Genomic DNA, 17,501 nt, shown 5'->3' on the forward strand with positions numbered 1-17,501 from the left:
CTGCGGCTGCAGTGATGAGGACGCTGTACCGGTCCGTCGTGGTGAAGAGAGAGCTGAGTGTAAAAGTGAAGCTCTCAATTTACCGGTCGATCTACGTCCCTACCCTCACCTATGGCCACGAGCTGTGGGTAGTGACCGAAAGAACGAGATCGCGGATACAAGCGGTGGAAATGAACTTCCTCCGAAGGGTGGCTGGCCTCTCCCTTAGAGATAAGGTGAGAAGTTCAGCTGTCTGGGAGGGGCTCAGAGTAGAGCCGCTGCTCCTCCACATCGAAAGGAGCCTCACCCAGAAGGCGCCCCCTGGATGAGGGTTTCTGGGCATGTCCTACAGGGAGGAGGCCCTGGGACAGACCCAGGACACGCTGGAGAGATTATATCTCTCGGCTGGCCTGGGAACGCCTTGGTGTTCCCCCGGATAAGCTGGAGGAGGTGGCTGGGGAGAGGGAGGTCTGGGCTTCTCTGCTGCCCCCGTGACCCAGCCCCGGATAAAGCGGAAGAGGATGGATGGATGGATGGATAGTTCTTGACATTTTGAAAGCACAGCCGGGCTTTCTAAGCATTAGCTGGTTGGACTAAACCTGCGGCCCTCAGAGAGACGCCCTCTCTGCTCACCAACACAAAACTTTTCTGCCCTGAACAACACAGATGAACGTTGCCTGCTCCAAACAGAGATGACGATGCTACAAATCTAACAAAAAAAAGGTAAAGTGCAATGTTTGGATTTAGCGGATTCAGAGAAAATCATTTTAATGGAGAGTAACCTCAGTGCTGCTGTTTATTTCTAACATCACAGCTGCACATTAGAACCCTCAGAGTGGATCTGTCCCAGTGGGGCTATACTGCACTTTACATGCTGAAAAGAACGAATGAAAATCTTAAACCAACACACAAAAGCCTCTCATGACCAGGTGATTTAAGAAGGAAAAGACCAACAAAACCAAGCAGCGGGGGAGGAGCAAAGTGTGCACGCCAGATGTGCAGCAGCGGTGTTTGCAGACACGTCGGAGGGAAAACTGAAACTGAACGTGTTCAGGCCCTGAGTGGCTGCTGACTCCGAAGCAATTTTGGCCACATTGATGAGCTGATCACATGATTTCTGAACATCTTCTGATCTTCTCTGCCCGTATAGCCCCATAAGAGCACTAAGATCATCAGACCAACTGCTCTTAGTGCAACCTAGGTCTCGCCTGAAAACCAGAGGTGATCGTGCCTTCGCCGTTGCAGCACCTAGGTTATGGAAAACACTTCCTTTCCATATACGCGCATCGGACTCTATTCAGTCTTTTAAATCACGTTTAAAAACATACATGTTCGATATTGTATTTAAGGTCAATTAGGGCAATTAGTATCCGGATTGCATTGGATTATGTAACCATTTTATTATATTTTCATATTTATAATTTTATTATATTGATTTTATTTGTACTGTGATCTTATGGAAAGCACTTTGGTGTACTTCGGTCTTTGAAATGTGCTATATAAATAAACTTTGATTTTGATTTGATCTCCTCATTGGAGGGAGTTTGTGCCCCCCCCCCCCCCCCCCCCCCCATAAAGTCACGCTGGTGTTTCTACACCACTCTGCATTAGTTATTATTAATCTCTGGCTCTCTCCCACAGCATGTCTTTTGTCCCGTGTCCCTCCCTTCAAACCCAACCGGTCGCAGCAGATGGCCCCGCCCCTCCCTGAGCCTGGTTCTGCCGGAGGTTACTTCCTGTTAGAAGAGTTTTTCCTTCCCACTGTCACCAAAGTGCTTGCTGATAGAGGTTGGTCTTTTTGTGGGGTCTTTACCCCGCACTATAAAACATCATGAGGTGTCGTGTGGAACTGCGTGCGGACGAGGTCTCTGAAAACACAAAACATACTGCACCAGTGCAAAGATGACACCAGACCAGCAAAGCAGAGCCTTTGGTATTAATGTGGTCAGCCAGACACTTTTAATTTGAATTTTTTAACAATAATCATAGAACCTGATCGCTGTCAAATGATTTAAGTACACCAAAGAGGTCTGTAGCTCTGCAGAACTCAGACCTGCACTCCCTCCAATTCTGCTGCTCAGAAACAAAATAAAATTAACCTTAAAAAAAAAAATAATAATAATAATAATAAAAGGGGGGGGGGGGCATACAGCGTCACTCTTACCAAATGTCACTCTCCCCCTGTGAGTAAGTGCTTGGTGGAAAGAGAGAAAAGGAACAGACAAAAATAGTAATCTCAAGATTGCTTGTAAAATTACTTATAAATGTAGATAATATTTGTATATAGGTAGATAAAGTTTGGTTGATTTAAGGGGGATAGCAAGAACTTAAAGGTCAATACAATCAGAAGGTCTTAGCTCACTAGCTAGGTCAACAGAGAACCGGTTATACATGCACTAAAGTAAAAGAAGAGAAAATTGAGATCATATCCAAATCTGAAACTACCCAATGAGTCTCTGATGCCAGATTGATTTTTTCTTTTTAAATAAAATGGCTAATTGACATTATTGCACATGAGCAAAAGACAGTAATACTATTAGAGCTCTGTTCATTGACCCGCTTCTCCTCCTCTTCAACAGAGCGTCCTGAAGCACTTCAAAACATTCAGAAACCTGGTGACGTACGATGGTAAGGGATGTTTCATCAACAGCGACCAAAAGGAAAAAAACCCAAACACTGGATAAAAACCTTGATGTGAGGACAGAGGAGACAACCAGCAGAGATGAAGGTACAACACTTACATCATTGTGCTATAATGTACAGTAAATGGCTGCATAAGTGCTTTTTCTTAAGCTTGAAGGAAAAACAAACAACGTATTTATTGTTGAGGCATCATTTAAAGTTGGCCTGTGCTATCCATTCGGGGTGCCCATGTAAAATCCCACAGGGTGGGAAGCGGGAGAGTAATGTTTGAGGACATAAAAAAATATCGGTGACGATGTTACCCCTCGGACTCTGTCGTTTCAAAGATCGCTGCTACATTAAAACTGCACGGGATCATGTGCAACATCAGGAAAAGGCTTTGAAGAAGATTCCTCTGGACTCTGCTCCGTCTCGCTTTTTTCTTTGTTTTATTTGGGGGGGTTGTTTTTTTTACATGTTCTGCCGCCTCGTTATTGGTGTCGATTGGCAGTGTCCAGGTCCAATAACATGGCAGAGTGATTCAGTAAAAACACCGTAGTTGCAGTGAGGTTATTTAGGGGAGTCACTCTGGAGGAGGCTAACAGTCTGCGGCTCCGTCTCTCAGGGGCTTCTGACCCACTCGCGCTCACACGGGCCCGTTGACCGACACTTCCTGGGGCGGTGGCGTTTCCTCTCTGTTGGGATGACAAAGGAAACAGTCAGCTGCGTGCAGGAGACACACGATGCACGTCCAGCACTACATGCTGTTAGACTGCAGTCTGTCTGCTACGGTGGCGGTTTGCTGCCTCCGTATGGAGGCTGCTGCTGTCAAGCTCCAAATACAAAGTTTTGCCTCATTGTGTGAGTAAGTAACATTTCCTTTGTTTCCCATTTCAACCAGAAAGCTGAACCAGCACCGATAACCCTGAGCTCTACTTCTGATTGAGAGTGGCGTCTCCGATTATTTCCCCAAATGCACAAACTTTGACACTTGCAGATTCACCTCCACTAACATGAATGCAGTGCAAAGGTGCTGCTTTACATTTAGTGTGAATGCAGCAACTAAATATACTCCTGGTATACAAATATACTTTAACAACTAAACGTACGTAACAACAAAGATGTGTTTTTAATCAGAAGTGTAATCCAAGTTAACTGATTTCATGATTCTATGAAGGCCATGTGTCTGTTTTACACAACAACATGTTAAAAGTACTCCAGCAGTGGCATCTGCAGGCACTCAGCAGACTCCTTCTCCACCCCTGCTGGAGTCTACATGAGATCCAAAATGTGCAGCACACTGCTGAACAGCGTCAGCTCGTCTGTGAGCGTGTATGAGCGACTTGACTTTCACATATACAGTCATGCTGTGTGCTAAAGCATTATTTACTATTACATATAGCACCATATTTACTGACCTGCTTTACTTCATGACTACTGTTGTGCAGCATCACATTTTCTTAGCAAACCCATGATGCATTGCACTGCAAATGCAGGATTATTGTGCAGTTTTACATGCAAAGAAATGCACTAGGAGCCGTTTCATCTTTCTATCAAACTACATCTGCTAACACTGTGCAGAAGGAAGTGTGATGAGAGGCTGATGCTCGAGGCAGCAGGAAGGATAGAAATACTCATGTCTCCCCTGCTGAGCTCGCGCACTGACATGCTTATTAATCTCTGTCTCTCTTCCACAGCATGTTTTTATCCTGTCTTCCTTCTCTCACCCCAACCAATCACAGCAGATGGCCCCGCCCCTCCCTGAGCCTGGTTCGGAGGTTTCTTCCTGTTAAAAGGGAGTTTTTCCTTCCCACTGTCACCAAAGTGCTTGCTCATAGGGGGTCATATGACTGTTGTCTGTATGTATTATTGTAGGGTCTACCTTACAATATAAAGCACCTCGAGGTGCTTTACTTCCTGGCTACTTACTTCCTGTCAGTCTGCGTGTTTACAGGTGAATCCTCAGCAGCCTGCTGCTCTGAAGCTGTAGGAGGATCTGACAGGGAGAGCTTCTCCAGAGACACCGGACACTCCTCACTGCAGAACACACACACATATATAAATGTAAAATTTATTATGGTTGCAGTACAGGAAAAGTGCTTTTAGTTGTAAAACCAACCTGGGAGACCAGCAGAGGGAAACAAACTCAGAACAGCTACACTCATGGACACTCGTGCAGAATGCATCATTTTTTAACGTGAAGACAGCCAGCTGTCCATTTAGTTTTGAGCATGTGAAAATGAAGGCTGAGTGGTCAGATCCACTAGTGGCATACAAAGGGACCAAACAGAAATGCTCATGATCTGTGTGGAGCTCAGCTGGCTCCGTGTTAACATGACAAACTTTAGCTCCCAGGGTGAACTTTACTTAGAAAGGCGAAGCTCAACTGAATGCATGCAGCAATTTCAAATTCCAGCGCGGTCTATAATTACATCAATGTGGTAATTATGTTTCAAATATAGATGTTTGCACACACACAGAGGTTTTGTGTGTGCAGCGTGGACAGTCTCAGGACTTTATCCCAAAGTGACGTTTGTTTTCTTTGTTTTTAGACGCTCGGGGCTCACGCTTTACTCGCCGTATACGTTTCACTGAGCTTGAAACGCCCAGCTGCTTTCACTGATATGATACATTCTGAAAGACGTGACGACGCACACCTTTTGAGGTCAGCCGTCTTGTTGCCCGGGGCACTGGCTGTTTCTGAGGTGGGAGGAGCACCAGCATTTTTGTCATCCTCCTCGCTGTCAGAGCCTCCGGAGGAGCTGCTGTCTGAGGCCACGAGCGGAGCCTTTCTCCCTTCTCCTGCTGGACCAGGGGAGGTACTAACATCTGCTGACAGACACATGCAGAAAAATACTGTTATTACAGTTATTGCCAACTTAAGAACCGGTGTTTCTGAGTTGGACATGAGTTTAGGAGAGGATCTGCCGACCGGAGCGGTGACGTGAGACTCACCGCTCTTCTCGTGGTTTTGTTTGGCTTGTTTATCGACATCACTGCTGCCCGTTTCCACAGGAGAGCTGCACCTGGGATCTGTCTCTGTACTGTGGGAAACCAGGAAGAGAGCACTGAGCATTGCGTTCCTATGAAAACCGTCACCAGCGCCGTCTGTAAGAAGCTCTCATGTCTGTGCAAATGGTGCTAAGCAATCTGACTGCTCACCCAGAGAAAGGCTGGAACTCAGTGAAGTTAGCCCAGCCAGTCTCCTGTGTCTCGGTTGCGCTCCCTGCTGAGCTCTCCCACCCGGGGGAGGTTTGGGATGCTGCGGTCTCTCCAGAATCCCTGAAATTTGCTGTCCAGCCAGGACCTGGAGATGACACAAAACACTTTTAAGACCCGAGAGGCTGTTTACAGGTTAGTGTGACATTTGGCTGCATTCCCATCTACCCGAATCTGACGTGTTCTGCTCAGAGTCTTCGTCCTCATCCGATTCAGATCCACGGTCCCGCTCCCGACCTCCGTTTTCCATGCTGCTCCTGGAGCTTCCCTCTGAGGTTTGAGAGACCCCGAACCTGGAACAAAGGGAAAAGCTCATTAAGTTAAAGGCTTAATGAAAGAAATCCACAGCATGCAACAAAGTGCAGTGAGGATGAAACACGGCATCAGCTTGACCTTGTTCTGGATTTAGCTTGTGTTGCATAGTTGATCTCCTTATCGTCCCAGATATCCTCCTCCTCTTCAGCATCGTCAAACTGGCGTATCCTCTCTTTGCAGCAGGCTTCAAATGCAGCTGCGTTGGCCTGTAAACAATGAAAGGAGAGCTTTCAGTGGGACTGCGCTGCATGGGTTAAACATTGTAACATCATGGACACATATTTATGAAGGAGCATGTTGTGACTAATTAGCATTGATCCGGTCCTTTCACTGCACTGCTGCACCGTCACTCCTCAGTGACGGAGGCAGCAGAAACACGCAGCTCACTCCCATCATTGGACGAGTTTTAAAAGAATCACACACACTTACACTGTTATCATCAGCGTCTAGATTGAAGTTTATTTCGGCGATTCTGTCAAACGTAGCGCTGAGGAGGGAGAACACACACAGAAGCAACAACACACACGTTACATAAAGCTTAGAAACTCAACTCTGTGTGTTTGTTTGGGACATTTCGATAGACTCTGCGACAGCTCGAGCAGCTGTGATACCTGGAGGGCTAAACTATCTGAACTATACAAAGACACCAAAGTTATCCTGTCGCTGTAAGCCAGCAGTCAGAAACATGCTGGCCACTGTTGCATTATACAAATGTGAAGTTTCAAATGATGCCAAAAGAATCCCTGGAAACTACAGATCGGGATGAAAACTCTCTGAACTCCTTTCCTTAGAAGACTTACTTGATGTTTTCATCATGTTCGCTAAACTCCTCGTCATTGAAGCCAAACTGATCCACAAAGCTGGCAGTCATCTGTTGGATCTGATAGTCTGAGAAAGCCTGTGAAGTTCAAGCACAACTGGTGAGCTCATACTTTTGTTCCTGGTTTCATCGTGAGTGGTGCGGCAGCGTGTTAAGATTTGCTTCTCAGCGAGGTTGTGATACCTGTTGGAGCGACAGGTCGTTGGGGAAGGGGCTCTCCATGTCATCGTCCTCACTGGACGAGTGCATATTGTGAGTGCTTACCTGCAGGACAGAGTGCAGAACAAGCTCAGTGCAACAGCATATGTCACCGCAGCGTTAGAGTATGAGGTGTGTCAGCGTATTGGAATGTACATAGGTCATGTAGGTCAAGACACTTCGGAGTTGTTGCTGCTGATATTTTTTATTTATTCGATAAATCATCTCAAAGCCCAAATTTGCTGAAAAGGTTGGCTGCTCTGCTGTGGGCTGCGTGCTCCTGTCCTGATTAACTGCTGCTGCAGGACGCAGAGCTGGACTTAACGTGGGGGAAGAAGAAGAAGAAGAGGAAATGAGACTTCCAGCACTGTGCAAAAGTTTTAGGCAGGTGTGAAAAAATGCTGCAAACAAAGAAAGTTTCAGAAATATAAATGACTGTTTATTGGCCCCTAAATTATTCTGCAGCAGGACAACCAGACCAGACAGCCAAAGTCATGAAGAACTATCCTCAACATAAAGAAGAACAACAATTACTGAAGTGATGGTCCGGCCCCCACAGAGGCCTGATCTGAACATCGAGTGTGTCTGGGACTACATGAAGAGACAGAAGGATGTGAGGAAGATCTGTGCTTAGTTCTCCAAGATGTTTGGAATGAGCTACCAGCCGAGTTCCTTCAGAAACTGTGTGCACGTGTACGTAGCAGAAGGCAAAGGGTGCTCACACCAAACGTTGATGTGATTTAGATTTCTCTTTTGTTCATTCACTGCATTTTGTTGAATGATGAGAATAAATGATTAACACTCCCAGTTTTGAAAGCATCCTTTGTTTACAGCATTTTCTCACCTGCCTCAGACTTCTGCACAGTGCTGTACCTGCCAGGTATTTTGGTGGGAGCGACTCACCAGTTCTACTGTATTCCTCCTGTTAGTCTCTCTCAGGGTCTCGTCCACGAAGCTCTCCCAGCGTCCTCTGCAGTCCTCTGGCAGCTCTGCAAAAACAAACACTGGTCAATGATTTTCAGTTAAAATGGAAGATTTAATAGTCACACTGGACAATTGTATAAATACCTCTGATGAGGTCAGAGATCTGGGTCTGTACTGGTCCTTTCTCCAGGTTCTGGACTACCATGTTGGCTATTCTAGTCAGGTGACCCATGTTGCCTCTCCTGGTACCACCATCAGCCCTGACATTCACGACACCCTTATTACCTTCAACTCAAAGCACTGATTTTAAGAAACAAAAAAAAACACAGGAACCTACAGAAGGAAGACTCTTACTGTATTCTATCGTTCTCCTCCCAGGCATCAAGGATCCTTTGCAGCAGTCGACACTTCTGGAAGAGCTAAGAGTTTAAAACAGCAACATGTGAGCGCTGTGATTTTGTGGAAATGTTTCAGTGTCGTGTGATGAGGGCAGGACGTGCGTAACCACTTACATGTGCCACGAGCGCACCGTGGATGGAGGTCTGTGGGTCGCTCGTCCCGTCTGTTGTCGCGTCCTCCTCTTGCGCCTGAGGGCTGGATGCTGTAGCGCTCTCTTCGTGGTTCTGCAGGCCTAGGCCTGGCCGCTCCTCTGAGGAAGGATGGTTCAGGATAGAGGCAACACACAGCTCCACTTGGAAGTGCAAAAAGTTATTCCAGGAGTATTTGAAGAACAGATCCTACAGGAAGAAGACACAGGATTTCCAGTATGTACATTTCATTTTAAACATTTTAGCAAGTTACTGAGAAAAAACATGAACAACTGATTCTGTGCCCCTTTAACACGTGCTGGTAATATTGGAGCCTTACCAGTGACCATGAACCAGTACAGCAGGGCAGGGTTATTTGAACCTGCTTTCACAGATGGGTAAAGAGTGCTTCCCAACCTTTTGACTAACGTCGTACAAATCCCATGCAATTTCCCAAAACAGTGTACAATATACAAACAGCATCTTCTAGAAAAGTTTGCCTTACCAGTAGCAGGTCCATGGTGGCCAGGTTACAGAGCTCCTGGCAGATATTGGGTGCATTGGTCTGGAGCAGGGCAGCCACCAGCCGGGCCACATGAAGGCGAGCGTTCCCCAGTGGCTGATCTAGAAGGCCAAAGGTCGTCAATATTGCACTTTTCTGAGGAAAGAGTGAAAGTAGCATATGGACATTGTTTTTTAATAATAATAATAATGTAATAATAATAATAATAATGATGTATACTTTATTGATCCCCGTGGGGAGATTACATTTGACCCATTCACTCAGTGAAGCAGTGGGCAGCCACTAAGCAGGCGCACCGGGGAGCAGTGTGTAGGGACGGTACCTTGCTCAGGGTAGGGTCGTTCGGTAAATTCGAACCCCCGACCTTCCGATCATGGGGCAACCACTCTACCCACTGAGCTATCCCTGCCCCAAATCAAGTCAAAACTATAACATGAAATTTAAAAAACAGCAGCGTCAGTTGTACAATACTGGAAAATGAGACCAACGCTGAAAAGTGCAGTAGCATTACAACACATGCAGCTGAGTGACTACAGTGTTCAAAGGCTCCACCTGCCAGGCTGCACCATGCTCATGCTTACACTCTGCACTACACTGCAGTCTTTACCTTGGGGGGATCCTGAAGAAGCTGCTGGAAGTCCTTTAAATGGGGCTCAATGGCATTTAAAATACTGCTGTTGACAGTGTAAGACCTTTCATAACCCTGAGAATACAGATCCATCAGCCCTTCCAACCTGACAGACACAAGCAGAGACAATCAGCATATCAGCTCAGTGACTGTGACAGGTTTTTTCTACTGTCTCGACAGAGAGGCGAGTAAAACACAAATTTACTAAAGTCAGGAAGACACCAAAATTAGCACAATTTACATCCTGAATGATTAAGAACTGGAGGGACTCACCCAGACCTCCTGGTCTCCAGTAAGGTAAGTAGCACTTGAGTTCCATTAACGATGGAGGCCTCGCTCCTCTCCCCCTCAAACATGTTCTTGAGAAGCCCTGCCACGCTCTCCTGCCTGGAACACATTTATGCACCATTAACAGGCCAGCTAGCAACAATGTTTTAGCTCCTGATGCAAAAGGAAGCATTTTCAAAAGGCACAAAGTCAAACTCACACACACACACACACACACACACACACACACACACACACACACACACACACACACACACACACACACACACAAAATCAAAGCTGTAGTCAAACAGGCTCTGCCAGCAAGTCTGTGTGTACACATGCTACAACCTGAGGTTTTTTAATGCCTCTCCATTTCAGATCAAGAACTAAGCAAACAACAGTCAACAGTGACGCTGGTGTGTTTCCGTGTGTGGTGTGGACAGAGCAGGAAGAGCAGGCATGAGTGATGTGGGAAAGCTATCCCCCCACAGTTCCTAGAGAGAGTTGTACGTTACTACAAACATACAAGCGCTCCGCAGACTTACGATTCTAGCACAGCCAATAGTGGGTCAGCTTCTACGTTCTCCTGCATCTGACTGGCCTGATCTCGGCTAAGGCGGATGATGTCACACAGCGTTTGGGACGCATTTGATTGTCTCTGAAAAATAAATAATCCAATTAAATTATTGGAACCCATCAATATAAATGATTAGGACACCATCGAGACGACACTCGGCCAGCACAGCAAGCTCTGCACCCACTCACCTCCTCATCTTTGCCAGCATGGATGAGCTCTGTGAGTCTCTGAACCAACCTTTCCTCGTTTAACCACTAGGATTCAAAAGAAACAGATCACTTAAAAGCATTCGACAGGTTCGAGCTTACTCAGAGGACAAACAAGCCATTTCGGTAGCTTACATGCAGAACATCCTGTCTCAAAGGGGCAGGCTCCACACAACTGATGAGGCGAAGCAGCAGGTCCATCATGGCAGAGGCGTCAATGTGTTTCAGCACCAGACCAATAAAGCCTTCTTTTTTCTTTAAAAAGGTAATAACCTGGAAAATGACACAATGTGAAATACTGTGGATTTTAACAGACAGCTAATGTCAATCTTTGATTTTCACATTTGAGGGTTTTTATGCTCTGTAGGCATGTTTTCACTGGAATCTTCCTCCGGGACTAGGAACCTTTGGAGGAACAGACTGACTTTCCAAAGTGGGGATGAGCGTTTCTATTGAGTCCCAGGAAACTCAGCAGACCCCACAAAACGCCCCTGCTCCAGTTGCTATTACTCTCTGAAACTGTGGTGTGTGGAAATGTTCCTAAATGATTCACTTAATCTGAGAGGAATTCATATCTTTTTTACTAGTTACCTGTTCGGTTTTCCTGGCAATGAGATTGCCGATGGTTTTGCTGAAGAAGCTGGCTAGTAGAGGATTGAGAGGTGGGTCCTGTTCCAGGAAGTGGTAGAGCATCTCGAGGAGAGACTCATCTCCACCCAGCTTATCGTTTATAATGGAAACATCTGAGGTCAGAAGCTCACAAGCAACATTGGGAAACCTTGCAGAGGGAAAAACACAACAGACTGATGTTAAGATCAGATCTCTGTGTCAAACTAAAGATTTCAAAGTATCACTGCAAGTATGAGTGAAGGAAAAATGAATGTGATGGGGTTACAGTTTCAACGTGTGTGAGGATTTAATCAGCAGCAAAAAGTGGATATACACAAAAAGCTGGAACAGTTTCTTTTTGCTGTGTTCCTTTCAAACAACAGTGCATATAAACTTAAGCATTTAATCTAAAAATACCAGCGCGTGCATATCAAACAACAACAGCATTTTCCTGATAAAGTTCATAAATCCTAAATAAATCCTGTGTATGTGGACGAGAGTTAGATTTCTTTATTATGTGACCCATGAGCTGAATTATTAACTGAACAAGTGAGTTAACTGTGGTGCTTGTATCTAATTGAAATCAAGGCAAATCAATTGTCCAACTCATAGGCTCAACATCTGTCTTTGGAAATAGGTGCATGTTCCACTTCGTGTTCGTCTTGCTCCCAGTCTTCTAATCTAACTCTTAAGTAATGTCTCCATTCTCCCAGCAGTCTCTAAGTGTCAGTGTGGGCTCTCACTTAAAGCGGCTTCGCTCCTCCAGATCAGCAGGTGGCTCTGTGGTGATGAGGCTGACCAGCTCCTGCATGCAGTGGTCCTGGGAAAGGAAGAGGAGCAGCCGACGGTTTTGGGCCTTGCACTCCTGCAGGACGTCATCCTCCTCCATCAGCTCTCTCAGCGTCACGTCCTCCCTGTCCAGCAGCTGGTCAATGTGGGAGGTGGTGTGCAGGTCAAACTTCCAAAACATGGTGGCCGCTGGGAGGGGGGACACAGCCCTGGGCCGACAGAGCGAGGAGAGAGGAGTAGGAAAGTTAAGAGTGAAAGGCTGGGATGAGGAAGCAGGGGCTCCAAGCTGACGTAAACAAACAAGAGGATTAGTACAGCACTAGTACCTTTATCCTTTGTATACCAAAGACAATGTTCACAGGAACGGTAATATTCTGGGATTAACTTTAATCTGTCCTGTAAACAGCATTCTCTCACGGGCCTAATGTGACTCGGGTGATCAAAGTAAGATCTGGCCAACTGTAGTCACAATGTTGCATTAATGTAGAGCACATCATACAGCCTGCACTGAATTTTTCATAGGTTTATGAGACAGAAACATATGGTCTTGTCAGTGTTCGTGTTAAGCTGTGAGACATCAGGCAGTTTCGATGGCTGTAGAAGTTCAAAACTGGACCGTAACTGACGCTCTAACGTAACATGGAGGCGATATCAGTTAAGACAGAAAACGTTGTCATGATTTAAACGCACATTGGTCCAAGTAAACACAGTCATAGTGTAACTAGAAAGAGACACAAATGCCTGACAGTAAAGTGTTCACACATACCAGTGGATGAAATGTGGATATCTTTAATCAGACCTCCCCCACGGGCAGGCAGGCATTTGTGTTTGTGCAGACGACAGAGAGTGTGGCGAGGCCTGGCATTTATCAGCATGGGTCTCCTTTTAAAACACGGGCCTCTTTAGGAGACGGGACGCTGAGAGGCTCACCATACCCTGCACAACATGAAGGTTGATTATTAACTGACAAAAGGTACCAGGAGTCAATTATTTTAGTAACCAGGTAACCTATTGCTTATTACATCCATTAACAGGATAAGAAATACTTTTGTCTTATTAATGAGAAATAATACATAATAATAATTTACATCATGTATCGTGTTCAAAAGACAAAAAGACAAAAAACCCCACAGGTCTTTCATTGCAGTTTTTTATAATGGAAACCAAAGTTGTTAATATTCTGACTGCACACAACGTTTGAACAGGCAGGTAAGCGCTCGCACTGCACGCACCTGCCATAAAAAAACTTATTCTTTTTAAAGAAAAATGTCTCAGAATAAATAATCAAAAGTACAGTAAATAAGTCACACATACTACTGAAACCTAAGGCACGAAGTAAAACTGCCTTTACTCTTCTTGGAGGGCATTTTGTGTAAGTGGGCTAGTGAATAAGTGTGCATGTGTGAAAGTCTTTAAAGAAACACATGCAATGAAGAAAAGCAAGCATATCAGCATTCTCTGAGGTTTGACCCGACGTTGGATGCAACATTTCCTGCTCTAAAAAAACAGACATTCTGATGGCGTTTTCGCACCTTGAGCAACTGCTGTTGGCACTATATAAATAAAATACAACTCAACTGAACTGAACGGTAAATATGTTAATGACTGATGTTAACACATCATAGAACATATTAATACTTCAGTGTCCTGCCTAAAAGACCCAAGTCAGTCACCCATGTGTACTTTTACTGTCTTACAAAAAGACAAATATATCTATATATGTAATACAATATGTTTCACTGAAGCCTTGACATAAATATGGTCTAGTATACCCCTTGTCCCCCTTTATATTCACTCCTCCTTGTTACAGGTATCACTGCCATATAAAGCAGGGCGGTTGGTAACAAGCTGCCTGAATTAAACATCATATCAGACTAATTTAACGGTTCATCTGCATATTTTATTTGACTTTGGCAACTTTATTGTAGGTTTTTCTGTGTAAAACAAATTGTGGCGTCTGGCAGCAGCTACAAAGTTAGCTTTTCTTCACGTTGGAGCTTCCTGAAAGTGTTTTTTCACTCAAAACTGACTTTTTCCAAGTAAAGACGTTTCTCAATATAAATACGAGACATTATTTATTTGAACTGAAGAAGTGAGTTATCTCTTTTGCTTTTGACCAGTGAGAATTACAATAAAGTTTATTAGATACTTATGTTAGCTAAAATATTGTTGTATAAAGTTGTTATTACATTCAACTTCTGAGAGAAAATGACTAATATTTAAACTAAAATGAATCCTATATTTTCACCAAGAGTAAAAAAGAAGCTTTAAGTTGAGCATAAATAGTGATTTATATCAATACCAACTGACAGGGAACAGCGTGAGATATTGTTATAAGATTATTTTCCATGTCGCCCAGCTCTACTTGTACCAAAATTGACCTCGTTATTTGAAGACCTCTCCATGGCTATCTGGCAATCCACCACTTTGACTTTCTATATATGACAGAGTAACACCTTGTACAAATGCTATGTGCATGCTCATTACTCTACACATTGACTGCTTAGGTCAACTTCCCCCTCTTCTCTGGTTTAACAGCTCAATGTAACATATTGTTAGAATCCATTAAAAAAAGAGAAAAGTAATATTAAAGTACAAAATGCTTTTGTGACCAGGCTGTTTGTTTTGTTTTTCCCCCATGCAGTTACTGTGGTAGCTAATCTAGACAACCTAACACACCAGCAGAGACACAAAACAGCTACATCTGCTGACTTTGTCAAAGCCAAAGTGTCTCAGCGGGCAGTGCAACAGATCTAACTGTTGACCATGGAAGTAAAACTACAGGAGGAAATCAAAGTGCTTCCCCTTTTTTCTTTTCCCATTTTCCCGAGGAGGATCTTTGCACATGCAGCAGCAGCGTCCATCTGGCATGCATTTACAGAGTACACAAGTGCAATAATAACCCGCTGAATGCTCCCTGTGGACACCGAGCAGGAAAGCAAATGCTTGACTTTACATCCAAAATAGAACAAACCAGAGGCAACCTCAACAAAAACAGTCTTCTGGCACATGTAAGAGATGATGGAAAAAAAAGGAACAATGGCACACATGTGGATAATGTGAGCCAACGACAGCCTGTAATTAGGCGAGTTAAAAAGCTGTACAATCAAGCGAAAGGGAATCCCACCTGTCCGTTGCCATGAACTCTCATTTTACTCACTGTGAATGTAAATAAAAGTCCAGCTGATAGCGAATCAGTGTTCACTGGGTTGTACTAGAAACTTTGTGACACGAGCTACCAAATGATTAACCAATCCGCACACTTCAGAGGGCAAACAGAAGCTGCAGTTTTTGCAGTTTGCTGCTTAATTGCATTTTAAAGCACTGAAGCTGTAAAAAATGTTTTAAGTTGACCAGACATATCTAATACAGGCGATGGTCCCAAAATATTTTAAGTTAACAGTTAACATTATGGAGTACCTTTGTCAGCCGTCAACCATGACATGGCTTCAGACTTTGATCACATGATGGGGATTTGGTAACGCGCCACATTTTATAAACTGTTGTAACTGAAGTGATTTCTTAAGATTGTCTGACAATAAGAGACACACTGGTGTGTAACTAAAGACATGTAAGCTGAGCTTCCACAGCACTGGCATGAAATGCACATCAACTGACTGACGGTGGGGGCTCAGATTTCTGTTTACTTCAACTCCAGAGGAGGGCACAAATGCCCAAATGATACCAGACTAATATGGGATCGATGCTACAGCACATACACTGCTGAAGTCACCAGTAACTCCAACATGAAAGATTAAACTACAACTTCACCTACAGAGTGTGTAGTTACTTCCAACTCAGTAAGTCTGCGTTGCTGCTGGCCTCAGCCGACTCCGAACACCCCTAAAGTAACGTTGGCTCTTTAGTTACCGAGCTATAAAAAACACATGCAGCATTTAAAGAGACGAATCGGTAAGAAAATGAGTTATGTTAACGTCGACGGGACTAAACATTAACACTTAACGACTATGTTACATTAACATCGATTAAGTAATCCAACAGCCATTACTGAGTCCTTGTGCGAAGTTAGCCGATAGACCAGCACTGGTATCTCGATCAGTGTTAATTCACGATATTTAGACACCAACTTCTAAAGTTGGGGAACAACTCAGCTAAGGTTAGTTCCTCCTTTTCTCTGATTAGCACATAAGCTAATTAGCTACCAACGGTTAACGTGTACTGAGCGGCCAACTTAAATAGCTCTCTAACTTGGGTTTAACTTTGTCGCTGCTGCAGCAGCAGGGTTAAGATTAGCTCTACGCTCAAACTCACGATAAGAATTCCCGGTTAAAACGTACCTTTGGTTGAATGTCCGCTGCGAGTAATTCCGTGTGATCCGAGTTGTTGCTGTTTTTTGTTAAGCAGCCAGCTACTAAATCACTAGCTGTCCAGCTACTGTTAGCTAGCCGTATGAGCTAACATACGTTAGCCTGTGAGCGAATAGTGATTTGTTTTGAAGAAGGGGTCAGTCTGCGACAGCACAGACCGCCGTTAGCTAGCTCAACTTAGCTAACGATAGTCAAATGTGGCTAAGAAGACTACAAAATAAACTGTTCCCCCGCGTGAATGACTACGTGGTGTTAATAACAATCCGAGTTATTTCAAATGCAGAGTGTATGATACGTACTCGCACACAAAGTAATTCAAACGCGGGGCTAAGTTTAGCACGCAAAGCAGGAAAAACTCAGTCATATTTTTCGAATCAAAATGGCGACACGGTTGCGGGCGCGCGCGTCGGGGACGTGCCTCGACTTGAGACAGTGCACCGAGCTCTCCAAAACATCTTAAAGCGCTGAGTGATGCGACACTGTTACCACACATCAAACTGTCCTCGTTTTCACATGAGATACATATTATTTCAAATCCTGCAGCTATAGGGACCTGTCTGAAGAGTGCCATTTATATTTAATTGCATTTTAACTAATAAACATTTACAGGCAAGATCATTCTGTAATTTATTGTTTAGAGATTAAAACAATCGGTGGAAAATGCACAATAAAGACTTGACACCAGTCTACTACGGGTTTTCTGCTTTGTAGTGTATCATGGCTGCAGTTCGGAGTCTCACTTCGTTTATTTACGTTTTGCTTCCAGTGCACCTGAATAGAGACATGCACAGTGGCACTATTAGATTTACCTCCCAAGAAATCAACATTATCGAAGCAGCCTAAGAATATCTTGTTAGAAAATGGAACAAAAAGTGGCCAACATTCAAAGAAGAGTGCTTTTCTTTTATTTTAATGATATGGACTAATTATGTCTGAAATAAAATAAGATCAATGATCTTCCTGGACA

The 17,501-nt window shown here is 44.2% G+C and overlaps 1 protein-coding gene across 3 annotated transcripts; it reads right to left on the bottom strand.

Annotated features, from left to right (window-relative positions):
• Positions 1–1,889: 1,889 nt before the first annotated feature.
• ppp6r2a (protein phosphatase 6, regulatory subunit 2a) lies at positions 1,890–16,920 on the bottom strand. Of its 3 annotated transcripts, none has more exons than XM_063500749.1 (24): positions 16,505–16,920; positions 12,973–13,142; positions 12,161–12,415; positions 11,400–11,586; positions 10,944–11,081; positions 10,791–10,856; positions 10,571–10,683; positions 10,029–10,142; positions 9,735–9,861; positions 9,110–9,262; positions 8,590–8,814; positions 8,432–8,496; positions 8,222–8,337; positions 8,057–8,142; positions 7,139–7,219; positions 6,936–7,033; positions 6,565–6,622; positions 6,214–6,341; positions 5,989–6,113; positions 5,764–5,908; positions 5,557–5,645; positions 5,259–5,430; positions 4,531–4,638; positions 1,890–3,296 (listed from the first exon to the last, which is right to left on the bottom strand). In XM_063500749.1, the coding sequence occupies exons 3-24, from the start codon at positions 12,385–12,387 to the stop codon at positions 3,248–3,250; spliced, it is 2,670 nt and encodes an 889-aa protein (XP_063356819.1). In that variant the 5' UTR covers positions 12,388–12,415; positions 12,973–13,142; positions 16,505–16,920; the 3' UTR covers positions 1,890–3,247. The 3 variants fall into 3 exon arrangements, with proteins under 3 accessions (XP_063356819.1, XP_063356817.1, XP_063356818.1); XM_063500747.1 differs by having other exon boundaries at positions 5,259–5,433; XM_063500748.1 differs by having other exon boundaries at positions 5,259–5,433; positions 16,834–16,854.
• Between the last annotated feature and the right edge of the window lie 581 nt (positions 16,921–17,501).

The sequence above is a fragment of the Pelmatolapia mariae genome, linkage group LG17 (genome assembly GCF_036321145.2).
Source record: "Pelmatolapia mariae isolate MD_Pm_ZW linkage group LG17, Pm_UMD_F_2, whole genome shotgun sequence".
Taxonomy (NCBI): domain Eukaryota; kingdom Metazoa; phylum Chordata; class Actinopteri; order Cichliformes; family Cichlidae; genus Pelmatolapia; species Pelmatolapia mariae.

What these genes read in the sequence shown, in the direction of transcription:
- ppp6r2a (XM_063500747.1), bottom strand. Translation starts at nt 12,387, where the DNA reads ATGTTTTGGAAGTTTGACCTGCACACCACCTCCCACATTGACCAGCTG. An exon ending in TTGCCAGGAAAACCGAACAG is followed by an intron (nt 11,082 to 11,399) that starts GTAACTAGTAAA and finishes GTCATTTTCCAG; the next exon opens with GTTATTACCTTTTTAAAGAA. An exon ending in TAGACGCTGATGATAACAGT is followed by an intron (nt 6,342 to 6,564) that starts GTAAGTGTGTGT and finishes CATTGTTTACAG; the next exon opens with GCCAACGCAGCTGCATTTGA.